We start from the raw sequence: 26,958 nt of genomic DNA on the forward strand, positions 1-26,958 counted from the left end.
ACCCAAGATTCGCAGCGAGATGAGCAGCAACTTGATGCAACCTTGCAACTGTGACCAGACATGTGAATGCTTTGCGACGGCTTGTAACGACGTGCAACATCTAATTCACACTGCTGTAACCTCCTTTCTGTAACGGTTTCGTGTCATTGCGAATCTTTAAACAGACGATCTGACGGGTTTTAGAAGATTAAATAACCCGAAACTAAAAAACAGACCAGGCCTCTACTGGAGACCGGCCTTTAACCCAAACCTGTAGCCACGCCAGGCGTTTAAAAGAGACAGGCGTCTCTTAGGGACTCGGCGATTATTTGAAGTTTTACGGTACTCGAACACACATTTTCTCTGTCTGTCCCCCTGTCCCCCCATCCACTCTGGGACACAAAGTCCATGTCCAGACAATGACTAGGTGGCAGAACGCATGCTGGTGCCAGATCTATGTAGTATTAATGTGGAACTTGTAATTTGATTGGAAAGCATACTTTCTCCCCCTTCATGTGCATCATTGTAAATAAAACCAGCATCTGACTTGGGCTCCAAAAATCACCCATGTTTCATGATCTTTCTGAAATGTCTTTTATCTCTGGTGTTCTGCAGTGCTGTATACGGAAATGTTGCCAATGTTGCCGATGAACCGCCCCCCCCCCCCCCCCCCCCCCCAGCGCACCCCCCCTGGTTGACCCCCCCTCCCCGGAGACAGAACAGAATGGGTAAATCCAGTATGAAGCAAAATACTCAATTTGTGTATTTGTGTTACATTATTACTCATTATTTTTCTCTCTCTTTTTGTTCCAGATGCCACCCCATCACGGTCATTTTCTGTGTAGTTTGTCTTGTTATTCTTTTGTTGCTTTTTGTTATTATTTTTTGTACCATTAAAATGCTTGAGTAAATTTTACTTCCATTTGCTTTATTTTGTTGCTTCAAACACATAGAACATGGGTGGGCAAACTCTTCGGTATGCAGGCCAGATACTGAAAAATGTAAGCTGCCAAAGGCCAGTGTAAATAAGAGCACCCGTTTTTTAACCAGCAGGCCTTCTAAAACATTCTGCATGATGCTACACTCACTCTCACAGCACTAAATCTATGATGTGTGACACATATCTGCTCTAATATTACATTAATGTAACAATGGGTGATGTGTGTGTTTGAGAGAGACGGAGAGAGACAGAGAGAGAACATAGTCTAGCAGTGTGTGTGTATGTGTGTATGTATGTGTTTGTGTGTGAGAGAGAGATATTGGGCAGAGTCTAGAACTTTGAACATACACATACGTTCTTTTTTGGTGCTTAAAAGCGGCATATAGGAGGCAAATCCAGCACAGCAATGTCAGCAAACACCAGAAAAATGTTTGTCTCATTCATCTAACCAGTCCAAGTCAAGACCTTCACCTCTGAATGATGTCTTGTTTACGCCATAGTCCCACAAGATTTCGTCATTGCACTGGATATCCTTTGATGCCAGGAACAGTATAGTGTCTCTGCAACCATCAGGGAATTTCAATTGGAAATGTACCGGCTTGACATTGAATTTCTTTTTAGAATGATTCATCCTCCTCCCAAATGTGTCTTTAAGGGGGTGACATTCACAAGGGAAGGTCTGTGCATCGATACAAAGACTGGCACCACCTCTGGTCTTGAAAAAAAAAAGATAGCCCATTTCTCCACTCTGCTGTTCTGAAAGCAATTTCTTTCCTTCAGATGCCGGGATTATTCGGCCATGGTAGTCACAAAGGACATCTCCTTTGGTGAATGGCATGGTGGCAACGACACCTACAACAGAACAGACTAGAATATTTACGGCCATGTCCATTTCAAATCTTGACATTGCTTTTCATTTGTTATGTTTCTTGTTTGCTCACCTTTTCCCTTATCTCCACCAAAGTCCTGGATCTGAAGCCCTTTCCATTTTTGCTCCGAAACTGCCTTTATGATTTTGCCATCCTTTTCAATGCTCGTCTTCTGTTCAGATATCCAAGCCTGAAGAATATCCTTAAGGTCCGGGAGGTTTGCGTGCCACTTTTCTTTGGAGATGACGAGACGGACTTTGTCCAAAGTCGGTTGATGCCTGCCAATGTGAGCTGAGATGGAATTGTAAGCTGGTGTCAGTACAGAAACAATGAAAATCAGCACACCTTCTCTTTTAGAGTATCTACAACATTCTTTTTTGTTTTCAAAGACATGACACTTATGACATGATGCATGGCATGATGCTTACCGAGGATATAATTTAAGCGCATCTTGTACTGCTCTCCTCTCCACTTGTCATAAACGTCACGGCCTTCAAATCCAGCGCTCATCCTCCTCTTTTTTGTGGGTGGTTCGTCGTTGAGAGTGACGGGAAACATTTCAACAAATGTTTCAAACTGGTCAAGAGCTGTTGTATTCAAAGCTGAGGAAGAAGAGCTATGAGAATAGGTTAATTTCAGGACTGCTGGGTGTACTTTCAAAAGCGCTACATTAAAGCATTCACTCATTCGTATAGCACATACCTTTCACCAGATTGTAAGAATGTGAAATGAATAAATATCAGAACAAGAGGCTTTCGCGTAATAGTCAAAAGATAATGCGCCTTTACTGTAGCCTACGGTATAGAGTTTGCGAGGTGGAAAACGAGAGGAAATAGTAGCGTTTAAAATGTCCTTTTAAATTGTAGCCTAATAATGCACTGTTGAGCATTTTAAATCCGAAATAATAAGGAATGTGAGGAGGTTGCTATTAACTTTAAATCTACAATCAAAACTATCTTTGATTATATTTGAGTCGTCTGCTCACAACTGAGTAAATGGGAAAAAAATACATATGGTTTACACTGGTGTGCATGACACAGACCTTGGAAGAACATATACCACTGCTTGCACACACCTCCCACTAGCTGTCTGTGTATCCTCTGGAATCGGCTCACTGCTTTGAGTCGTCTGCTCACAACTGAGTAAATGGGAAAAAAATACATATGGTTTACACTGGTGTGCATGACACAGACCTTGGAAGAACATATACCACTGCTTGCACACACCTCCCACTAGCTGTCTGTGTATCCTCTGGAATCGGCTCACTGCTTTGAGTTTTCTGCTCACAACTGACAACATGGAAAGATAAATATGCTTTACCTATGTATGCATGACATGAACTGTGAAAAAAATAGAACCTGATCCAATTTAAACATCTTCTAGCTGGTGTCTGTGGATCAACTTATACAGTGTACTTGTGTGTGTGTGTGTATGTGTGTGTGTGTGTGTGCACAGTACATATACTTACAACTTCCAAAGACGTTGTAAATCTGTTTTTGTGTTTGCAATGGGACCACCATTCTGTCCTAGAAAGAAGCAGCCTTCGTCGTCCATATATTCATCTTGTCTAAGTAAAGCCAGTGGCCGTATCTTGGTAAAGTACAACTCAAACCACTGTTGAATTAAATGAAAATATCAGCAACCAGATTGAATTTGGAATACATTATTCAAGTCGTTTAGACTGTGGCAACATACAGTACCTCTTCTTCTTCCTTTCTGAGTGTACAGGCCACTGAATTATCACTGAATTGGATGGTCACACCACTTGATGTCTGCTGTCTATCAACCCAACCTGCAGTCTGTAGAGCAGATGGTATACATGAATGAGCACAATTTTTTTGAAACAGGTATAATTTCTTACCTTTAAATGTATGCAAAGCATTTCATGACTGAGATGATTTAATTTTGTTGTGCAGGAATAAAATTTGGACACTTGCGTACTTTGAAAGTCTCTATACTCTTCAAAGATTTGTTGTATACCACAGACAACACGCCCATACAAAAGTATCGGAACTGTGTCGTGTAGTTTGTTGCCACGTTCACTCCAGTCTTAAGTTTGGCAACCATACTGCGCATCCACGGAGTGACGTCTTGCAGAAGCTGCCGTTGCTCAGCTGGAGAGCTAATTATAACCAACAACAGATGAGAGACACATATTAGACACCTTATGAACACTAATAAAGATTGAAACCATAAGTCATTTAAAGGGAGAATCTAACCTTTCCGATGGGTCTTTGACTATAAAGAAGCCCTTGCTTTTCAGCCGGTCGATGAGGGCACGGAGGGGATCTTCCTCATTCATTAAGGAATCAACCTCATGGTACTCCCAACGTCTGCCCACTCTCGTCCATTCTTTTTGGGATATTTTGGCCTTGGTCAACTCAGCGTTACGCTCTTCTTCTGTGTTGTCCTTCATACAGGCCTTCTTAAGGTGACTTGACAAATTTTCATGAGGCTTCTCACTAACTTTGAGCCATTCATAAGGCTAAAACCATGCAAACATAAATGCACCTTTTAAAAAACAGGCCTTGTTGCTTTAAATGTGTGCTGGTGCCTTTAATACGTCATATGGTAAGTAGCCATGTGCTCGGGGTGACATGAACAACAGCTTTTGAGTGACACGATGGGCAAAGGAGGATGAAAGGGGGTTTCGTTCCAAAAAGATTCCAGTTTTTACTGCAAAATTCTTCTTCTTATTATTATTATTATTATTACATACCAAACAAGCAACTGACACAAGTGATAATGGATAAACCTTTGAAATGTTTATTTATGTCTGCAAATTGTTTAACAACATCATTGCATTTTGGTTTTACTGTAGAACATCTCTTTTCCATCATATCGGCATAACAAAGATGACTCAGTGATTTTGTCTGTTAGTAATGTCCCATAATCTTATAAAATCCACGACCCGGTCGACTCCTGTACCCATCCAGTCTATCTTCATCTTTCAGCGCCAGCACGGAATTCCAGAGAGAGTCCCCGAAATCTGGAAGTTCGCTTTACATCCTCCGCTATCAGAGTGGGAATTTCACACTCTGTGATTCGGAATAGGTTCCTTCTCCTTCTGTTGCAGAAGCGTAGAGAAGTGGCCCAGTTCAGCGCTCGGGGAGGGTGATGGTCGGCACCCACTCGTACATGCCGCGGCTCTCTTTGCAGAACAGCCGGAGATTGTCCAAAGCAGGATCCTTCCACGAGTCCACATTTGGGCTCTGCAATAACAAGGCACACAAGAATTAGCATGACCTAAACACGAACTTAACCTACAAATAGCTGCAGCATAAATGTCATGATAGGTTAAACAGGAACTGAAGTGATGCAAAAGTGTAGCCTACCGTGATAAGAATGTAGTGAACGTCTTTAGATTCCTCCGACTCGTCAATGCCAACGATACTGGCAAGGCGCTCGATGTCATTCACCCTCACGATGTTGATGTCGTTTTCCAAGCAAAAAGCCTGGATGAGGGTGAAGTGAATCTGACGGGCAATGTCGCATTCATACTCCTCGTCAATCACTAACACGCAGCATGCCACATTTTCTGGATAACTGTTGAATGACAATGACACTTGGTTAGAAACTGATTCAAATAACCATGTCATGTAACAATAGCAGATATATTTATCAGGTTCCAGAAAGATTTCTTATCCAGAAATATTCACTGCTTTACTTACACATTCATGACTTTTGCTGATTCGTATACCCCGACTGTCAAGCAATCTTGATTCTTCGCCGAAACGAGTAGCTCTTCCAAAGCAGTACCGATGACCTGCATTCTGTGGATAAGAGAATAACGAGTTAAATCACTATTGTAAGCAATTGCGCAGGAGATTTTATTTGGGTCGTCAGCACAATTTATGTTGTCTAATAGGCCTAATTTATACCATTTAGCCAGGAAAGCTATCAGTTTTCTATTAGGATAGTTGGCTATTGGACATGGCTATTCAATTTGCGTCATAGGCTGTAGATAGTTTTGATTGTAGATTTAAAGTTAATAGCAACCTCCTCACATTCCTTATTATTTCGGATTTAAAACGCTCAACAGTGCATTATTAGGCTACAATTTAAATATACATTTTAAACCGTCACTCTCAACGACGAACCACCCACAAAAAAGAGGAGGACGAGCGCTGGATTTGAAGGCCGTGACGTTTATGACAAGTGGAGAGGAGAGCAGTACAAGATGCGCTTAAATTATATCCTCGGTAAGCATCATGTCATAAGTGTCATGTCTTTGACAACAAAACAGAATGTTTTGAGATACTCTAAAAGAGAAGGTGTGCTGATTTTCATTGTTTCTGTACTGACACCAGCTTACAATTCCATCTCAGCTCACATTGGCAGGCATCAACCGACTTTGGACAAAGTCCGTCTCGTCATCTCCAATGAAAAGTGGCACGCAAACCTCCCAAGATTTGAAATGGACATGGCCGTAAATATTCTAGTCTGTTCTGTTGTGTCGTTGCCACCATGCCCTTCACCAAAGGAGATGTCGTTTGTGACTACCATGGCCGAATAATCCCGGCATCTGAAGGAAAGAAATTGCTTGCAGAACAGCAGAGTGGAGAGTGGAGACATGCTATCTTTTTTTTTTTTTTCAAGACCAGAGGTGGTGCCAGTCTTTGTATCCATGCACAGACCTTCCCTTGTGAATGTCACCCTCTCAAAGACACATTTGGGAGGAGGATGAATCATTCTAGAAAGCAATTCAATGTCAAGCCGGTACATTTCCAGTTGAACCATCCCTGATGGTTGCAGAGACACTATACTGTTATGGCATCAAGTCAAGTCAAGTCAGATTTATTTGTATAGCACATTTAACATGCACAGAGTGCAACCCAAAGCGCTTCACATATAAGACATTGTCATTGACACAGACTAACAAAGACAATAGATGCCGGACGGAGCGGCGTAGTCGCCAGCGTACCCGTGACACCAAGACATACATTTAAGAAATAACAAACACAAAAGATGCCGGACGGAGCGGCGTAGTCGCCAGTGTACCCGTGACACCAAGACATACAAGAAACAAATTAATAAATAAAATAAAATTAGTCCAATTTCCAAACGGCTGAATATGTCCAAGGGGCAAAGATGACCCGCGTGACAACTGCGCACAGCTGTGTCTTCACGATGCAACACCAAAAGTTCTTAATAACTGACCAACCCGGAGAATCCACTGGCAGTCTGGAGAGCACTGGAAGGACAAATGGTCGCTGTCAATGTTCACCGAGTTGCTGATCTGTAGCATCACCTACGACTTCAGAGTGTTCATTGCTTCCAGTGCTCTCCAGACTGCCACGGTAACGTTAAATCCTCCGGGTTGGACACAGCTGTGTGCCTTCATCATTGCCCTTGGACTATTTCAGCCGGTTAACTAGATTCAACCAACTGGACTAAATTAACATGAGTTTTCTTTTTAAAATGTCTTATTAATTATTTATTTTATTATTTGTTTTTGGTTGTTTGTTTGTTATCCGTCTTGAATGTTTCATATGTTGTATGTTTCACGTGTCATGGGTACGCTGGCGACTACGCCGCTCCATCCGGCATCGTTTGTGTTGTTATGTGTCTTGTTTGTTGGAGCGCTTTGGATTGCACTATGTGCATGTTAAATGCGCTTTAAAAATAAATCTGACTTGACTTGACTTGACAAGACAGTCCGAATTTGTGATGGGCGACCCTGCTGATTATCAGCTCGGTGGTCCTAGACAGTGACCGTTTGTTGTTTCATGGTTGACGCGGTCATCAGAGTTTCTTAGCACTCAATCCAGACTCCAGGCACCGGTAGATGCTAGCATAGCAGCTCGCATGTCAGTCGCAGCTCGGTGGTCGTGGCAGCTGCAGATCTCTTGCAGATTGAGGCACCCTTGCTGAGCAATCCCTCCGTCCAGACATTGCATGTGCAGCGTCACGGATGGATGAGGGACTTCAGAGACATAAGGCAGGCTAGCCAAGGCGCTCATCAGCCCAATGGAAGCTGGTTAACGTTAACGTTAACTTGACGTTGATGGTGTCAGCCGAGTTTGTTAATCAGAAAAAAGGACTAAGAATAAAACAATCGAAAATAACATAAATAAAGAGTGATTACATTTAACTTGAAAAATAAATACAAAAAATTAACAGAACATTACATAAAATTACGAACATTACATAAATACAAACAAAAACATGATGCCAGACGGAGCGGCGTGTCTCGCCAGCGTCCCCGTAACCTAGCAACTGCCATCAAAGGATATCCAGTGCAATGACGAAATCTTGTGGGACTATGGCGTAAACAAGACTGGTTAGATGAATGAGTGACATTTCTCATTGCAAACAAAAATGTTTGCAGACGTTGCTGTGCTGGATCTGCCTCCTCTATGCCGCTTTTAAGCACCTAAAAAGAAAATATGTGTATGTTGATTTGCATTCAAATAAAGTTCAAAGTTCTAGACTCTGCACAATCTCTCTCTCTCTCACACAAACACATACATACACACATACACACACACTGCTAGACTATGTTCTCTCTCTGTCTCTCTCCGTCTCTCTATCTCTCTCTCTCAAACACACACACACACTCTCTCTTCTCTTTCTCTCTGTCTCTCTCACACACACACACACACACTGCTAGACTGTCATCTCCCAATCTCTCTCTCTCTCACACACACACACACACTCTGTCCACGCATATGAGAAAGGTCTGCATGAAAAAAGACACGGAGGAAATGCGGAAAGAACGACTCAGGCAAGCAAAGACATCCCAAAAAGACTGGACCAAGGTGGCCAGAACTTGGGAATACGGTGAGATCGCGGAGTTAATGAACAGCGCAGATCCCTGCCGTGCACTCATTGAGAGATTGGAGAGCAAAGGCTTTTTTGTGCTCAATAACCCAGGACGCTCCACGGCAGATGTCGTTACAAATGAAAAAGAAGTGGTATGTTTTTTTCTTAACTTGTTTTGTGTGTGTGTGTGTGTATTTGTTGTTTTCATTGCTGTTGTTTCTGTAGATGATCCAAGCTTAGGGGTAAGGAAACTTACATAAATCCCTGTTTGTTTGTATTGCAGCTGAACAATGTTCCTGGTAGCCCTGGGAAACAGAACCATGTCCTGGACAGGTGAATATTACATTACATTACATGTATGCATTTAGCAGATGCTTTTATCCAAAGCAACTTTTCATGCACTGTAATTAAAGTGTAGCCTGGCACATGAATCAAGCTTTCCAGTGGGGTATACTACGAAGCACGTTAGACATATCTAGGCTATGTAGACATATCGAGGCTTGACAAAGCCTTGACTCAGGGGTATACGTTAAGTGATAGTACGATAGCAGTTATGTGATATATTTGTCAAACTAGGCTTTCATCTCAGATTTGTGTGCGTTCTCGGTGTTGGGATGACATTGGCCAATCGTGAAACGTGGAGACGCACAAGACCGCCGCTATTTAAAAACAATTACTTCCGCATTCATGAGCGATAGCTTAATCTACACTGCGGTAATTTTTTGTGTCTAACATATAACATCAAATAAATCAATTGTCATCAGTTGTTGTATGGTATGCATGTCCACAGTGGGATATTTGCACGCACAGCACTATTAAAGCGCATTCGAGATCCAAAATGTTAGTAGAGGTGGAGCTCCACCTGTAAGATATATGACAGAATCCTACACGTGAGATAACTTCGTTTTTAAGACAATTGATTGGTCAGTGGGCAGTAGATTACACGATTTGAGCTATAACTTAGCACATAACCTCCTCCAGACCAGGTTTGGTCGACAGCATAAGATGCCATGGTGATATAGCGACACTAAAACAAATCCACTTTCGTGTCACAGCATACCCTAGCTTTGAGCGCAACATACCTCGCTAACCCACTAATCGAGATTCGTAGTACACCCCACAGTTCTAGTACATCGTAATCTGTAGGAAATGATCCGTCCTTACTCATATGATTATCGACATCAACAACAAACACTTTGCCTGCAAAGTTTTCTAAGCTGTTTACGTTTTATATTTTTTTAAAAATTGATTAGCCATCACCTATACTAAAACTGAAAACAATAAAACACAGAATTCTGCTTTGTTTGCAATTTAATATTATGCTAGTATTTAACTACCAGTGGCTTGATGGTGCAACAATTGTATTGTAGGCCTACTCTACTTTTTTTTAATTGTCCTAGAATTGTTGAGAGAATTGTTTAAAAACCTTAAACTGTTTACCCATGTTATTCGTTAGGTTATAATGTGTCAGCCTAATGTAATGTAACAACTTCACTTAAATACCTTAGTTGTATTGAACAATTGTACAATTGCAGACATTCCTTGTTTTGGTATAACTGTTAAACTTGTTTGCTTTTGCCTTTTAGGCTCCAGACCAGACCAGTGGTGATGACCGTGTATGACATTACGTGTGTGCCTGTCTGTGTGCACACCTGTCAACCATACATCTCTGACAATGTTGCTACCATATCTCAACATATCTGTGCACATACCATTTAACCATACTGAGACTTATCTGAGATCAACACTGAGATATTCTGAGAACTATATTGTTGTGTGAGGATTAAACTATATGGAACATGTATACCTGTGAATCGTATTTGTCAACTATTCATACTTTTGAATCATACCTGTGTTGTGACATCTGTGAAACTTAGCTGTGCTGTTAGACCTCTGTTTTTAGACCTGAGCTGTGCTGTGTGAAAATCAGGATTCTAACCTAAGTTCTATCTAAAACTGATCATCTCTTTTATTCTTCAGTGTAGTATCACCATCAAATTTGACCTAATACCAATAACTGAGGCCTAGCTGTTGCTGCCAGTTCAGAATTAAAATTGATAAATAGATAGATAAGACAGCAATTCTATAAGTTCTATAAGAATGCAAATTCAGTAGACATCTGGTTTCTCCCTGATTATTGGTTAACTTTAAAATAGATTTCAACCTGGCCTACCCTGGAATTACATTTTCTAGTTCTTTTTATTCTTCCTCTTTAGCAGCAACCAAAACCATCAATGAGTGCAAAAAAGACATTTCTGATTTAATAAAGCAGGCACAGCCAAGCTCAAAACAATGTGTGTCAGACTTGATCCATGTCTGTCCAAGCACAAGATATTCATAATTACCAACAAACATTGACTGCATTTTGGTGGCAAAAGGAGAGAAGTGCCGCACACTCCCGAGTTACACAAATAAGCCTTTAATGTGACAACGTTTCGGCCTGTCGGCCTTCCTCAGGTCACGTGTAAAATAACAGGTAGTACCTTGCCTTTTAAAGGGGAAGCTTAATTGCTCCCACCTGACACATAATTAGGTTACAAACAGGTGTCAATTAGTGTTCAATTGGTTACAATGAAGGGTTGGACACAAGGTTTTCACATAACAATCAACATAAGTTTTTTTCAATCATAGTCCACATCTTTAGTACTACATTCTGTTATTTTAGGAGGAAAAAACAAAAGAAAAAGATCAAAGATCAAAAGACAATATTACAGCATCAGTCCAAATGGATCATCATAAATAATATCATCCGTTAATCATAGTAAGTCTATATGTCAAGTATCAATCACAAGACACATTTTAAATCAATCACAAGAAACATTTTAAATCAAAATCCACCAAAAAAACCAAAAATGTTCCCTTCTTGATAACAACAGATCTAGGTTACCACCCCTAGGGGGCAGAGTCACCTTCTCGATTCCAATGTATTTTAATGAAGAAATGGGGTGATTAAACTCCACAAAATGAGCTGCTACAGGATAATTTAAGTTCTTATATCTTAGTACTTCTGTGCTCTGCAATCCGCATTTTTAGATCTCTAGATGTTTTGCCCACATATGATTTACCACAAGGGCAAGTAAGTAAATAAATTACAGATGCATTTTGGTGGCAGCCATCGACAGGCGTAGGATGATCGAGGGCAGTCCCCAGACCATGAGGGGCCTGGACGACACGCTGGTGGGGTTCGGAGTCCATGGGGACATGACATACAAGGCCCTGTACGAGTTGACAGACTAGGGTTATAGCTCCTCTCTTTTATTTCTTCTTTTTAACTTTTATTTGATTTTTAGATGGGAATAGTGGGGCGAGAACAACTGGCCAGTGCATAATAGTCAAAACAACTACCCACCAAAATAAATTTTAATTCTAATTTCCTAAACCTAACCCTAAAACGTACTCCTATACACTTTCTGTGGGAACTTTTTTCAGAACCCACTTTTGGAAAAAAACGATTCATAATGGGAGTCAATGGATATGTATTGATGAGAGGAATGCATTGGACATGGTTTCCATATGTTTCGTGCTTGTTGGTACCTTGTATACAGATATTAGCCTGCTGTTGGTATATATTACCAATCAGCAGTTTCCAGGCTGCACCACGTGGAGGTTTCTGTATAAGCAGCCCTTTTTATTTAAACTAAACTAACCTACACACTAACTACACACACAGCAAACCACACGCAGCAAACAACACACAGCAAACCACACTAAAACTATATACAACCTCAACTCTAATCTAACCCTAGCCAAAAACACGACTTACGGTTGCCATCATCAGGTCTCACACACTCATGCGTGTAAATAAAAAGTCAAAACAAAGTAAAATAAAAACACTAACCCTAACTCTAACTCTGCATTTCTAATCTCTTTTGCTTAAAGGCCCTGAACGACCTAGCAAGCAACCCAAGGTCCTGGCAGCTCTTCAAGTACTGGCTGTATGCCAGTCTTCCCTCCCCAGTCAGTGGCACCAAACTAAGCTCCCTGGCAGACCACACTCGGCTGGTGTTTGCAGGCATAACCATTGCCCTTGAGCGCTCAGGGACGTGGTCCTCTTCCTGCAACAGCTGCATTTCTTCCGGCTCTGGATCGCTCTCCTCTGCCGGAGGATTTTGCTGCACAGCTGGGCCCACCCTCTCAGGACCTACTTTATAGGAAATGCCCGGTCCGAACTGGTACAGCTGCATCCCCTTGATGTTATGGGGCAGCGTGAAATTTCCGAAGACTTTTGCATCCTTGAGCCCATTTGATTGTCATAGGTAAGGTCCTATAAAGATCCAACAGCCGCTCAAATTCGACAAATGTCCCGTTCTGTATAAGGCCTATGCAGCTCACGAAAGTCATGAGCTTCAGTTGTCTGTCCTCGTCCTGCGGGTTTTGGGGCAACTGAAGATGGAAGGAGAGCCTTTGTAGGACATCGGGGATCCACGGCATCCCCCACTCCCGATACCATTGCATCCCCGAGTCGAACGACAGGTTCCGGTCCACAATGAACCGGATGATTTCATTCTGGAGTGACAGGTTGGTTGTCGTCAACCGGTCTCCATCGTTGTTAAAAACCTCCAGAAATGACCTCCCGTCCCAATTAACCCACCTGGTCCTCCCCTCAAAGTATTTTAAGGCGGGGAACCACCTTATCCCGACAGCAACCAGTCCCTCTATTAGGAGGAGCGTCATGTCCAACCCAGCAGAGGTGACCATAGCTTCGGCCCTTTTAAAGTATATATTTTTTGGGCTTTTTATGCCTTTAATTGTATAGGATAGTGGAGATTGACAGGAAGTGAGTGGGAGAGAGAGTCGGGGTGGGATCCGGAAAGGACCACGGGGCGGGAATCGAACCCGGGTCGCCGGCGTACGGTGCCCCAGCCAGTCGCGCCACTGCCGGGGCCAGCTTCGGCCCTTTTAAAACACGCACGGGAACTTGAAATTTCCTACGTGATCCAACACCCCCTTCACAAAAGCCTCACAGCGCCAGAGCCCAAGCGGCTTCAAGGTTGCTGATGTTCTCAATGGCCGTGACAACATGGCCAGTGTCAACATCTTCAACTTCCATTGTACTGGATGGGCAGTACTAGCAATACTAGCAATGGCAATGACTAGCTAGCAATACTAGCAATGACAATGACTAGCAATGGACACAGTGCAAGGACTAGCGATAGCGAATTGCTAGTGAAATGCTATCTACAATCGCCTGGTCCTGTGCAGCTCTGAATGACCGCGAGGTGCTTCTGATCGTGGAGCTGGCCGGCTCGCTGGACGAGAAGGTGATCCCACTGAAGGTGTCCGAAACATGGCTGGGCAAGGGCCCTGCCAAACGCCGGCAGATGATCCGTGTCACAGCTCTGACCCGCTTTGAGGCTTCACGGGCCTCACCCCCATGTACGTAGGCAAGGTGTCCCCGACTCCTCTCCGCTGGGCATTTGGAACGCTCCACCAGCTGGGAGTGGTGGTGGGAATCCTCATCGCCCAGGTAGAGCTGCTTCAACACCGCTGGTGCATATTTGTGGTTGCTGTCTGGTCTCTTTGGGGGTTGCAAGATCCTGTGTCCACTGGTATTACTGTAGTAGTTAGTTATTACTAAGCTAAACTAGTTGGATACAAACTTCTACTAAATCATTGTGAAGTTGTCTCAGTTTTTCTGCTGTTACATTTCTTACCAGTTACATTATTACCAGACATATTTCTACAACATTTGCCAAAAATGTAGAATCTCATAAAAATGAATTATGAAAAAATAAGTTTTTAAACCTCCAGCCATGCCTTCAACCTTCATGTTTTTACACACTTGCATTCCCTGTCTTTTTAATTTCACTTTTTATTTAATTTCAACTAAAATGACACGAATGACATGAATCTGGTTACTGATCAATAATACTTAGCCCTCCTGCTACAGTGTTCTGTTAGATCTATTAGATTTAATAGATCTACTAGATCTATTAAATCTAATCCTTGCAGGATCAAAATAGTATATATACTTATGTGTAATGTTCAGCTGTTGATTAGCCACTGCTAATCTGGTAAATCCCCCACCTATAGCAAAAGGAACATGACGCTCGATGGTGTTTGAAGCCCCCACCGTCGACTTTAAGGCAGCGCTGCGACCGTTGACTTCAAGGCACCTAACCTTAGCCCCAACCCTACTCCTTACCTAACCCTTGCCTGGAAGACAACGTTGGGGGCTTAAAACACCAAAAGGCAAAAATACACCTGAAATGACCGCCTCCTGCTAGCACCTGATAGAGTTCAGGCGTGGTGCCTGAATTCGGGCTTGAGCTTGGCCATGTACGATGTCAAGAAAGGCTATTCTCTATATTGTCTTTGAATGTATTTGATAATTTCAGGCACAGCGCACCCCCCCTGGTTGACCCCCCCCCCCCACCGGAGACAGAACAGAATTGGTAAATCCAATATGAAGCAAAATACTCAATTTGTGTTACATTATTACTCATTATTTTCTCTTTTAGTTCCAGATGCAAATGCTCACCCATCACAGTCTTTGTCTATTTCATTTTACTTGTGATTATTCTTTTGTTGCTTATGGTTATTATTTTTGTACCATTAAAATGCTTGAGTAAATTTTACTTCCATTTGCTTTATTTTGTTGCTTCAAACACCTAGAACATGGGTGGGCCAACTCTTCGGTATACACTGAACCTCCACTAGCTAGCGAGCTAGCAATAAACCAAGGCAAACACATTGTTTAAGAGACTATCAAATCACATTACAAAAACGAAGTTCACCCAAGGGTAGGCTACTTACAATTTTAACGGCAACAAAGTCAAGTCGGAGTCCGTTTTGCAGTCTTCTTAGAAACTACAATATGACTACATTTTCGAGTATTTCCGCCGAGTTACATCCGGATGTGTTCGGACCGCGAGCAGAAAGTTGCATATTCGGTTTTTCCACGGAGAAGCACTAGGGGGAGACGAAGCACCCACCAAACGACCCAAAAAGTGTTGTAGAACCATCAGAACTTGTTGCATAGGGCCTCTTTAAAGTCTCACCTTTTAATCGAGCTGGCTGTACAAAGATCATCAACAATGGTCTAGATTGCTGGGACTCTAGGACAAAGCTCCCAAAAACAGCTTGGCATTCAATGAGTTAAACACGAAAAATACACTGTTCAACAGAGCTGGTGTGTGTGAGGCACACTCTTAAAGACGCAACCTTTCGGTTTAATTCGGTTAAAGTTCTCGTGCGTAGGCTATTATAGGCTAGAATCCAATCCTGTTGATGCCCCTGCTATTTATCAATGTAGCCTTTTATTGTTTTTTTTTGCCATGAATCGTCCACTCCATCCACTCCACTAAACTCTAGGAACGCAACCAGTAGGTGGCGATGAGATTACTTTCCCTCCCTATGGCTAGCTTGATGAAAATAGAACGTTGAAACCGGACATGACAATGTTAGCAAAAGCAGCTAAAACCAAAGTGTCTGCTAAAACTTAGCCGAAATTTCAAAATAAAAGACCACGTCCGCAATCCACACGGATCCAAAGCGGTTTCAGAGAAAGCATTGCTAATAGGGCTGAGACAACGCGTCGACGTAATCGATGACGTCGACACAAAAAATACGTTGACGCAAAATATGAGCGTCATTCGTCAAGAATAACGTGTGCTGCTAAATATTTTTAATTTTACACCTTCAGTGATTTCCATACGTTGACTAATCTGTGGCTGGGCACCACAAAATCAAAACCGGCCACCACACATTGATGTTCTATATTGTAGGCCTACTACAATCGTGAATATTTTGTTAAAGGGGAACTTGGCAACTATTTCAACGTAATAAACCCGTTTAGAAATCATTTGGATGGTTAAATGACCTGTTCCGGTGAAAATGGTGACTTTTCCCGCTGCCCCTAGCGTCCCCAGGCAGAAAACCAACCTTGCAACATTGAGACTACCGTCCCGAAAAGATAAGTGAGAAACAAGAAACTAGTTTTAAATCGTGTTTCTTACCTTGTAACATTCACATTGTCTGCCAAACTTATGCTAACCGTTTTGCTAGCTTGTAAACAAATCCATGTGCTTTATCGTTACCTTTGTCCACAGTTTGAAATAGCATAATGCACAATTTCTCCAGCAGAGGGGGAAATCCTGCCAAGTTTCCCTTTAAATGCACATGCAGAGGAGGAGCAGCGGGCTCGTTACGAGAGAGAGCGGTCGGGGCGAGGAAAGGCTTTGTGAGTAAAAAGTGCAGCTCAATGAAATTATTTTATCTTATCTTTAATTTAAGTTGAAGGATTGTTGTTGCCACATAGAAGCACTGCATAGAACACAGTGGGCTAAATTGCTATTAAATCCGGTTAGCATCATGACCATGCTGCACAAATTTGTTCAAAACTGCTGCATTAAAGTTAAAGTAAACTCTGCTAAGGTCTTATCACAACATAGTACATTGAGGAGACTAAACTAAGTTAAGTTACAGTATGCAATCAAGCAGTATCTCAAAGCTAACGTTAGAATACTGTTTGGATGTCAAGTTTAGCATGCTTACTTGCAGCTGCTTGTATTCGTTACTCATGCAGGGCTCATTTTATTGACTCTGAATGTTTGCAAAATCCCAATGTAAATGGAAAAGTGTTTTCCAAGACTCAAAAGTGCTTGTCCAAAGGAGAAGTACGAACCGTTATTTGAACTAACTACGTTATGAATTGCATCCACACATCAGCAGGCTTTTAACGGTGTTAATGTTAATTGCAAGGATTCCCACACAAACGTCTTAAAATGACACTCAATTAGACATACACTACTGAACTTCATTGAATGCTACCTCTGACTAAGAATGCATTACTTTGCACTTGTATAGTCTTTTATTTTGGAATCTTAAGAGCAATAAACATATATTGCAATGTTTTCATGTTTTTTCATTCAGATATGTTACAAATAAACATATCTAAGTTGCTATTAGTGAATTAATGGGGAGATAATCGAATCGAAAGCGAATCAGACTGAAAAAATGAATCGTTAGATTTATCTGCATCGAAAAAATAATCGCTAGATTAATCGTTTAAAAAATAATCGTTTATCCCAGCCCTAATTGCTAACAATGAACTGCATGACAACCGAAGAGTTAACATTTCGATGTTTAATGTTGAAGATTCAGACATTAGGTTGTTCACATGAAGTTGTAATAGCCTAGTAGTTTCCTGTTGAACCAATGTAATTAAAATAGGGTAATAATAAAGATTGTAACCACAATGAAGTGAACTCCATAAAGGAACTTGTCCTTTGTTTTTGTTGCCATGAGAAGGTAGTAGGCTGCTGCATTTGCGAGGCATATCTTTTAACAACCGGCATCATTGCATTTCATTTGGTCCACTGCAATACCTTTGATTTATTTTGTAAACATCTTTTTTGTACATTGCTGTGGGTCATTCCCATTATCTTTGTTCATTAATCAAAATCACCTGTAAGGGTAATTTAAACATTTAAAAACAGTCTTATAAAACATGATTTGGAAACTTGAGACATATTTGGGGGGGGGGGGGGGGGGGGGGGGGGGGGGGGTGATTTATTTGCATGGCTAGGCCGATGCCCGAGGCACCACAACGAAACACTATGTTGGTAGCATCGGCTAACTAGCGCCAGATTTTGGAGTGCAGGGGACAAGCCGAGGTGAGCTATGAGACATACGCTCACACTCGGTATCATGTTTCAACACACTTTAGGTCAATATCACACCGGAATTCTCCTTTAATAACAATAAGAAGGTAAATATTTTAAGGATGCATTTTAAATATTTAATAAAAAACTTTATTTTTCAACCCCCTTGCAGGAGGGTGACTTTGTGTCGCCCTCTGAGTTTGAGGACGATGGGCACAGCCCTCTTCCTTCTCCACCTCCACCTCCACCTTCACCACCACCCCAGGGCTTGCTCCCCAGACAGCCCAGACTGTGGCTGGAGAATGATATGGATGGCTACCTTGGTGACGAGGAAGATAGCGATGAGGATGATGAAAATTTGTAATTTTGTATATTCTTTATCTTCTTCGGCCCTTATTGCTTAGTTGTGCTTTTTATATTATATACTTTTAATTACTTTTTCTGCTGCTATTGAATGTTTGTGTGTTGTCTGTATTCTACTGTGACCTTGAATTATGTGTAATGTGTAATAAACGTGTAACTGTGATAAATGTGTATAACTGTGTAATAACCGTGTACTGGAGTATGGGATTGGGTTAGGTTAGGTTAGGATTAGGGGTTAGGTTAGGTTAGGAAATTAGAATTAAAATTTTATTTTAGTGTGTAGTTGGTTTGACTATTGTGCACTGGCCAGTTGTTCTCGCCCCACTATTCCCATCTAAAAGTCAAATTAAATAAAAGTTAAAAAGAAGAGATAAAAGAGAGGAGCTATAAAAGACACAGAGTGGTTTAAAACTTTAATTTAATTTTTCATTAAGACCTTGTGGGTGTAGTGTTTGAAGTTTTAAAATCCACAATCTCTCTGTTCTTTTCCTCTGTAAAATTGTCCAGCCTGGGTTCCCTTCAATCGTATGCGAATCTGCAGCTAGCGTAACATGTTCATCACATATGACTCTTTCATTAGCGGGTTTTCACTCTTGGCCCCTTAGTGGCAGCATGGGAGAATGACAGTCTGTTACATTTTTCATCACATATGAGTCTTGAGTTAGCGCGTATTCACTCTTGGCCCCTTAGTGGCAGTATGGGAGAATGACAGTCTGTTACATTTTCCATCACATACGAGTCTTGAGTTAGCGCTTTTTCAGTCTTGGCCCCTTAGTGGCAGTATGGGAGAATGACAGTCTGTTACATGTTCATCACATATGACTCTTGAGTTAGCGCCTGGAGGTTTGCTAGGGCCGGAATCATATACGAACCCGCAGGTATACCATGGGTTTGAGATTTTTTCGGCTCTGCTTAAGGCTTTAACCCTTGCGAGGTTAGCTTAAGTGGGGCACAGTGCACCAGTACTTATCGGTGCTTAAGCCTGGTTGTCCGTGGGGGGGGTGGTACCCAGAGGGGGGGGGGCGTTTGCCACTTTGTGTTGCGGGCTTAGCATAGAGGGTGTTAGCTAGTTTGATTAGCGTGTTTAATTTGGGTTAAGTTTAGGAGTAGGATACAGGGTAATGCTCCCAGGCTCACACACACGCGCGCAGGGGACAGAGAGGAGTCTTTGGAGCCTCTGTGAGCAGCTGCAGCCTGTGTGAGAACACGCACTGTCTCCTAGGCCTCTCTGTGCCTCTCCGAGCGTCAGGGCTCAAACCAGAGGTCAAGCTGTAGCTAGTAGGCCTCTGACAAGGCCTCGGCCTAAGTTTGGGCCTCTGTGAGTAGCCGCAGCCCGTGTGAGCACAAGCACTCTTCCCCAAGCCTCTCCAAGCATCAGGGGTCAAGTCAGAGGTCAGCAGTAGCTAGTAGGCCTCTCACAAGGCCTCAGCCTAAGCTGGAGGATTGGGTTAGATTGTAAATTAATTTTGGGAGAACAGAGTCTAGGTTGTGCTAGCTGTGGAAAAGGGGATAGGGAAGAGGTTGGGCCTCTGTTCGTGTATTAATCGGGGTTAAGTTTAGATGTAGGATACAGGGTAATGCTCCCAGGCTCACACACACGCGCGCAGGGGACAGAGAGGAGTCTTTGGAGCCTCTGTGAGCAGCTGGGGCCTGTGGGTGGGTGTGTGTGTGTGTAGGGGTGCTGCAGTGGGTATAGCACAGCATCTAGGCCCAACTTTAATAATAATAATGTAATAATAATAATAAGTCGGGGCCTCTCTGAGCAGCTGGAGCCTCTCTGAGCAACAGGCCCCTCTCACTGTCCCTCTCTATCACCTGCGCGCGCGTGCGTGCGTGTGTGTGGCTGTGCTTGGTGGGGGGGGTCTAGCGCAGCTCTCTGTGTCTCTCCCTGCTCCTAGGCCCGAGTTGAGCCCGTCTGAGCACAAGCACTCATCCCCAGGCCTCTCCCGGCCCGTCCCGTCACAGTAGCTAGTAGGCCTCTCACAAGGCCTTAGCCTAAGCTAATGTGTGTGTGTTTGGGGGGGGGTGGGGGAGGGGGCGCTCAGGATCGGGTGAGATTCTAGATTAATTTTGACGCTCCGGACGCAACGCCGCCACCCCCGTCTCGCTGTGACCTTGCGTCGCGGAGATAGGCGGTTGGCTAGGGCCAGAATCGTATGTGAATCCGCAGCTAGCGTGACATGTTCATCACATACGACTCTTGACTTAGCGGGTTTTCACTCTTGGCCCCTTAGTGGCAGTATGGGAGAATGACAGTCTGTTACATTTTCCATCACATACGACTCTTGACTTAGCGGGTTTTCACTCTTGGCCCCTTAGTGGCAGTATGGGAGAATGACAGTCTGTTACATTTTTCATCACATACGAGTCTTGAGTTAGCGCTTTTTCACTCTTTGCCCCTTAGTGGCAGTATGGGAGAATGACAGTCTGTTACATTTTTCATCACATACGAGTCTTGAGTTAGCACTTTTTCACTCTTGGCCCCTTAGTGGCAGTATGGGAGAATGACAGTCTGTTACATTTTCCATCACATACGAGTCTTGAGTTAGCGCTTTTTCAGTCTTGGCCCCTTAGTGGCAGTATGGGAGAATGACAGTCTGTTACATTTTCCATCACATACGAGTCTTGAGTTAGCGCTTTTTCAGTCTTGGCCCCTTAGTGGCAGTATGGGAGAATGACAGTCTGTTACATGTTCATCACATATGACTCTTGAGTTAGCGCCTGGAGGTTTGCTAGGGCCGGAATCATATACGAACCCGCAGGTATACCATGGGTTTGAGATTTTTTCGGCTCTGCTTAAGGCTTTAACCCTTGCGAGGTTAGCTTAAGTGGGGCACAGTGCACCAGTACTTATCGGTGCTTAAGCCTGGTTGTCCGTGGGGGGGGTGGTACCCAGAGGGGGGGGGCGTTTGCCACTTTGTGTTGCGGGCTTAGCATAGAGGGTGTTAGCTAGTTTGATTAGCGTGTTTAATTTGGGTTAAGTTTAGGAGTAGGATACAGGGTAATGCTCCCAGGCTCACACACACGCGCGCAGGGGACAGAGAGGAGTCTTTGGAGCCTCTGTGAGCAGCTGGGGCCTGTGGGTGGGTGTGTGTGTGTGTAGGGGTGCTGCAGTGGGTATAGCACAGCATCTAGGCCCAAGCATCTAGGCACAGCATCTAGGCCCAACTTTAATAATAATAATGTAATAATAATAATAAGTTGGGGCCTCTCTGAGCAGCTGGAGCCTCTCTGAGCAACAGGCCCCTCTCACTGTCCCTCTCTATCACCTGCGCGCGCGTGTGTGCGTGTGTGTGGCTGTGCTTGGTGGGGGGGGTCTAGCGCAGCTCTCTGTGTCTCTCCCTGCTCCTAGGCCCAAGTTGAGCCCGTCTGAGCACAAGCACTCATCCCCAGGCCTCTCCCGGCCCGTCCGATCACAGTAGCTAGTAGGCCTCTCACAAGGCCTTAGCTTAAGCTAATGTGTGTGTGTTTGGGGGGGAGGGGGGGGGGGCGCTCAGGATCGGGTGAGATTCTAGATTAATTTTGACGCACCGGACGCAATGCCGCCATCCCCGTCTCGCTGTGACCTTGCGTCGCGGAGCTAGGAGGTTTGCTAGGGCCGGAATCATATACGAACCCGCAGGTATACCATGGGTTTGAGATTTTTTCGGCTCTGCTTAAGGCTTTAACCCTTGCGAGGTTAGCTTAAGTGGGGCACAGTGCACCAGTACTTATCGGTGCTTAAGCCTGGTTGTCCGTGGGGGGGGGTGGTACCCAGAGGGGGGGGGCGTTTGCCACTTTGTGTTGCGGGCTTAGCATAGAGGGTGTTAGCTAGTTTGATTAGCGTGTTTATTTTGGGTTAAGTTTAGGAGTAGGATACAGGGTAATGCTCCCAGGCTCACACACACGCGCGCAGGGGACAGAGAGGAGTCTTTGGAGCCTCTGTGAGCAGCTGCGGCCTGTGTGAGAACACGCACTGTCTCCTAGGCCTCTCTGTGCCTCTCCGAGCGTCAGGGCTCAAACCAGAGGTCAAGCTGTAGCTAGTAGGCCTCTGACAAGGCCTCGGCCTAAGTTTGGGCCTCTGTGAGTAGCCGCAGCCCGTGTGAGCACAAGCACTCTTCCCCAAGCCTCTCCAAGCATCAGGGGTCAAGTCAGAGGTCAGCAGTAGCTAGTAGGCCTCTCACAAGGCCTCAGCCTAAGCTGGAGGATTGGGTTAGATTGTAAATTAATTTTGGGAGAACAGAGTCTAGGTTGTGCTAGCTGTGGAAAAGGGGATAGGGAAGAGGTTGGGCCTCTGTTCGTGTATTAATCGGGGTTAAGTTTAGATGTAGGATACAGGGTAATGCTCCCAGGCTCACACACACGCGCGCAGGGGACAGAGAGGAGTCTTTGGAGCCTCTGTGAGCAGCTGGGGCCTGTGGGTGGGTGTGTGTGTGTGTAGGGGTGCTGCAGTGGGTATAGCACAGCATCTAGGCCCAACTTTAATAATAATAATGTAATAATAATAATAAGTCGGGGCCTCTCTGAGCAGCTGGAGCCTCTCTGAGCAACAGGCCCCTCTCACTGTCCCTCTCTATCACCTGCGCGCGCGTGCGTGCGTGTGTGTGGCTGTGCTTGGTGGGGGGGGTCTAGCGCAGCTCTCTGTGTCTCTCCCTGCTCCTAGGCCCGAGTTGAGCCCGTCTGAGCACAAGCACTCATCCCCAGGCCTCTCCCGGCCCGTCCCGTCACAGTAGCTAGTAGGCCTCTCACAAGGCCTTAGCCTAAGCTAATGTGTGTGTGTTTGGGGGGGGGTGGGGGAGGGGGCGCTCAGGATCGGGTGAGATTCTAGATTAATTTTGACGCTCCGGACGCAACGCCGCCACCCCCGTCTCGCTGTGACCTTGCGTCGCGGAGATAGGCGGTTGGCTAGGGCCAGAATCGTATGTGAATCCGCAGCTAGCGTGACATGTTCATCACATACGACTCTTGACTTAGCGGGTTTTCACTCTTGGCCCCTTAGTGGCAGTATGGGAGAATGACAGTCTGTTACATTTTCCATCACATACGACTCTTGACTTAGCGGGTTTTCACTCTTGGCCCCTTAGTGGCAGTATGGGAGAATGACAGTCTGTTACATTTTTCATCACATACGAGTCTTGAGTTAGCGCTTTTTCACTCTTTGCCCCTTAGTGGCAGTATGGGAGAATGACAGTCTGTTACATTTTTCATCACATACGAGTCTTGAGTTAGCACTTTTTCACTCTTGGCCCCTTAGTGGCAGTATGGGAGAATGACAGTCTGTTACATTTTCCATCACATACGAGTCTTGAGTTAGCGCTTTTTCAGTCTTGGCCCCTTAGTGGCAGTATGGGAGAATGACAGTCTGTTACATTTTCCATCACATACGAGTCTTGAGTTAGCGCTTTTTCAGTCTTGGCCCCTTAGTGGCAGTATGGGAGAATGACAGTCTGTTACATGTTCATCACATATGACTCTTGAGTTAGCGCCTGGAGGTTTGCTAGGGCCGGAATCATATACGAACCCGCAGGTATACCATGGGTTTGAGATTTTTTCGGCTCTGCTTAAGGCTTTAACCCTTGCGAGGTTAGCTTAAGTGGGGCACAGTGCACCAGTACTTATCGGTGCTTAAGCCTGGTTGTCCGTGGGGGGGGTGGTACCCAGAGGGGGGGGGCGTTTGCCACTTTGTGTTGCGGGCTTAGCATAGAGGGTGTTAGCTAGTTTGATTAGCGTGTTTAATTTGGGTTAAGTTTAGGAGTAGGATACAGGGTAATGCTCCCAGGCTCACACACACGCGCGCAGGGGACAGAGAGGAGTCTTTGGAGCCTCTGTGAGCAGCTGGGGCCTGTGGGTGGGTGTGTGTGTGTGTAGGGGTGCTGCAGTGGGTATAGCACAGCATCTAGGCCCAAGCATCTAGGCACAGCATCTAGGCCCAACTTTAATAATAATAATGTAATAATAATAATAAGTTGGGGCCTCTCTGAGCAGCTGGAGCCTCTCTGAGCAACAGGCCCCTCTCACTGTCCCTCTCTATCACCTGCGCGCGCGTGTGTGCGTGTGTGTGGCTGTGCTTGGTGGGGGGGGTCTAGCGCAGCTCTCTGTGTCTCTCCCTGCTCCTAGGCCCAAGTTGAGCCCGTCTGAGCACAAGCACTCATCCCCAGGCCTCTCCCGGCCCGTCCGATCACAGTAGCTAGTAGGCCTCTCACAAGGCCTTAGCTTAAGCTAATGTGTGTGTGTTTGGGGGGGAGGGGGGGGGGGGCGCTCAGGATCGGGTGAGATTCTAGATTAATTTTGACGCACCGGACGCAATGCCGCCATCCCCGTCTCGCTGTGACCTTGCGTCGCGGAGCTAGGAGGTTTGCTAGGGCCGGAATCATATACGAACCCGCAGGTATACCATGGGTTTGAGATTTTTTCGGCTCTGCTTAAGGCTTTAACCCTTGCGAGGTTAGCTTAAGTGGGGCACAGTGCACCAGTACTTATCGGTGCTTAAGCTGGTTGTCCGTGGGGGGGGGTGGTACCCAGAGGGGGGGGGCGTTTGCCACTTTGTGTTGCGGGCTTAGCATAGAGGGTGTTAGCTAGTTTGATTAGCGTGTTTATTTTGGGTTAAGTTTAGGAGTAGGATACAGGGTAATGCTCCCAGGCTCACACACACGCGCGCAGGGGACAGAGAGGAGTCTTTGGAGCCTCTGTGAGCAGCTGCGGCCTGTGTGAGAACACGCACTGTCTCCTAGGCCTCTCTGTGCCTCTCCGAGCGTCAGGGCTCAAACCAGAGGTCAAGCTGTAGCTAGTAGGCCTCTGACAAGGCCTCGGCCTAAGTTTGGGCCTCTGTGAGTAGCCGCAGCCCGTGTGAGCACAAGCACTCTTCCCCAAGCCTCTCCAAGCATCAGGGGTCAAGTCAGAGGTCAGCAGTAGCTAGTAGGCCTCTCACAAGGCCTCAGCCTAAGCTGGAGGATTGGGTTAGATTGTAAATTAATTTTGGGAGAACAGAGTCTAGGTTGTGCTAGCTGTGGAAAAGGGGATAGGGAAGAGGTTGGGGCCTCTGTTCGTGTATTAATCGGGGTTAAGTTTAGATGTAGGATACAGGGTATGCTCCCAGGCTCACACACACGCGCGCAGGGGACAGAGAGGAGTCTTTGGAGCCTCTGTGAGCAGCTGGGGCCTGTGGGTGGGTGTGTGTGTGTGTAGGGGTGCTGCAGTGGGTATAGCACAGCATCTAGGCCCAACTTTAATAATAATAATGTAATAATAATAATAAGTCGGGGCCTCTCTGAGCAGCTGGAGGCCTCTCTGAGCAACAGGCCCCTCTCACTGTCCCTCTCTATCACCTGCGCGCGCGTGCGTGCGTGTGTGTGGCTGTGCTTGGTGGGGGGGGTCTAGCGCAGCTCTCTGTGTCTCTCCCTGCTCCTAGGCCCGAGTTGAGCCCGTCTGAGCACAAGCACTCATCCCAGGCCTCTCCCGGCCCGTCCCGTCACAGTAGCTAGTAGGCCTCTCACAAGGCCTTAGCCTAAGCTAATGTGTGTGTGTTTGGGGGGGGGGTGGGGGAGGGGGCGCTCAGGATCGGGTGAGATTCTAGATTAATTTTGACGCTCCGGACGCAACGCCGCCACCCCCGTCTCGCTGTGACCTTGCGTCGCGGAGATAGGCGGTTGGCTAGGGCCAGAATCGTATGTGAATCCGCAGCTAGCGTGACATGTTCATCACATACGACTCTTGACTTAGCGGGTTTTCACTCTTGGCCCCTTAGTGGCAGTATGGGAGAATGACAGTCTGTTACATTTTCCATCACATACGACTCTTGACTTAGCGGGTTTTCACTCTTGGCCCCTTAGTGGCAGTATGGGAGAATGACAGTCTGTTACATTTTTCATCACATACGAGTCTTGAGTTAGCGCTTTTTCACTCTTTGCCCCTTAGTGGCAGTATGGGAGAATGACAGTCTGTTACATTTTTCATCACATACGAGTCTTGAGTTAGCACTTTTTCACTCTTGGCCCCTTAGTGGCAGTATGGGAGAATGACAGTCTGTTACATTTTCATCACATACGAGTCTTGAGTTAGCGCTTTTTCAGTCTTGGCCCCTTAGTGGCAGTATGGGAGAATGACAGTCTGTTACATTTTCCATCACATACGAGTCTTGAGTTAGCGCTTTTTCAGTCTTGGCCCCTTAGTGGCAGTATGGGAGAATGACAGTCTGTTACATGTTCATCACATATGACTCTTGAGTTAGCGCCTGGAGGTTTGCTAGGCCGGAATCATATACGAACCCGCAGGTATACCATGGGTTGAGATTTTTTCGGCTCTGCTTAAGGCTTTAACCCTTGCGAGGTTAGCTTAAGTGGGGCACAGTGCACCAGTACTTATCGGTGCTTAAGCCTGGTTGTCCGTGGGGGGGGTGGTACCCAGAGGGGGGGGGCGTTTGCCACTTTGTGTTGCGGGCTTAGCATAGAGGGTGTTTAGC

At 45.0% G+C, this 26,958-nt stretch overlaps 3 protein-coding genes across 3 annotated transcripts in view; all 3 read right to left on the minus strand.

Moving 5' to 3' along the window:
* Positions 1–1,288: 1,288 nt before the first annotated feature.
* On the minus strand, positions 1,289–2,495 carry LOC121698944 (N-lysine methyltransferase KMT5A-A-like). The gene is made up of 4 exons (XM_042081487.1): positions 2,491–2,495; positions 2,217–2,404; positions 1,861–2,097; positions 1,289–1,771 (listed from the first exon to the last, which is right to left on the minus strand). The coding sequence occupies exons 2-4, from the start codon at positions 2,344–2,346 to the stop codon at positions 1,356–1,358; spliced, it is 783 nt and encodes a 260-aa protein (XP_041937421.1). The 5' UTR covers positions 2,347–2,404; positions 2,491–2,495; the 3' UTR covers positions 1,289–1,355.
* Positions 2,496–2,750: 255 nt separating this feature from the next.
* LOC121698395 overlaps positions 2,751–26,958 on the minus strand; it is an 89,847-nt gene continuing 65,639 nt past the window's right edge. Inside the window, exons 10-12 of the mRNA XM_042080475.1 lie at positions 3,015–3,077; positions 2,864–2,926; positions 2,751–2,775 (exon numbers count right to left, since the gene is read on the minus strand). Coding sequence (XP_041936409.1) covers positions 2,751–2,775; positions 2,864–2,926; positions 3,015–3,077 — 151 coding nt within the window. The remainder of the gene's footprint in view (positions 2,776–2,863; positions 2,927–3,014; positions 3,078–26,958) is intronic.
* Positions 4,825–8,135, minus strand: LOC121698951 (growth arrest and DNA damage-inducible protein GADD45 gamma-like). Its single transcript, XM_042081503.1, has 4 exons — positions 8,112–8,135; positions 5,460–5,563; positions 5,124–5,334; positions 4,825–5,000 (listed from the first exon to the last, which is right to left on the minus strand). The coding sequence occupies exons 2-4, from the start codon at positions 5,558–5,560 to the stop codon at positions 4,887–4,889; spliced, it is 426 nt and encodes a 141-aa protein (XP_041937437.1). The 5' UTR covers positions 5,561–5,563; positions 8,112–8,135; the 3' UTR covers positions 4,825–4,886.

The sequence above is a fragment of the Alosa sapidissima genome, chromosome 23 (assembly GCF_018492685.1).
Source record: "Alosa sapidissima isolate fAloSap1 chromosome 23, fAloSap1.pri, whole genome shotgun sequence".
Lineage (NCBI taxonomy): Eukaryota > Metazoa > Chordata > Actinopteri > Clupeiformes > Clupeidae > Alosa > Alosa sapidissima.

Excerpts from the sequence above, each read along its gene's own strand:
- LOC121698944 (XM_042081487.1), bottom strand. The coding sequence starts at position 2,346 with ATGTTTCCCGTCACTCTCAACGACGAACCACCCACAAAAAAGAGGAGG. Across the intron at positions 2,098-2,216 it reads GCGCTTAAATTATATCCTCG|CTTACAATTCCATCTCAGCT; the intron begins GTAAGCATCATG and ends TACTGACACCAG. Across the intron at positions 1,772-1,860 it reads TGGTGGAGATAAGGGAAAAG|GTGTCGTTGCCACCATGCCA; the intron begins GTGAGCAAACAA and ends GTTCTGTTGTAG.
- LOC121698951 (XM_042081503.1), bottom strand. The coding sequence starts at position 5,560 with ATGCAGGTCATCGGTACTGCTTTGGAAGAGCTACTCGTTTCGGCGAAG. Across the intron at positions 5,335-5,459 it reads TCAGCAAAAGTCATGAATGT|TTATCCAGAAAATGTGGCAT; the intron begins GTAAGTAAAGCA and ends GTCATTCAACAG. Across the intron at positions 5,001-5,123 it reads TTCACTACATTCTTATCACG|AGCCCAAATGTGGACTCGTG; the intron begins GTAGGCTACACT and ends TTGTTATTGCAG.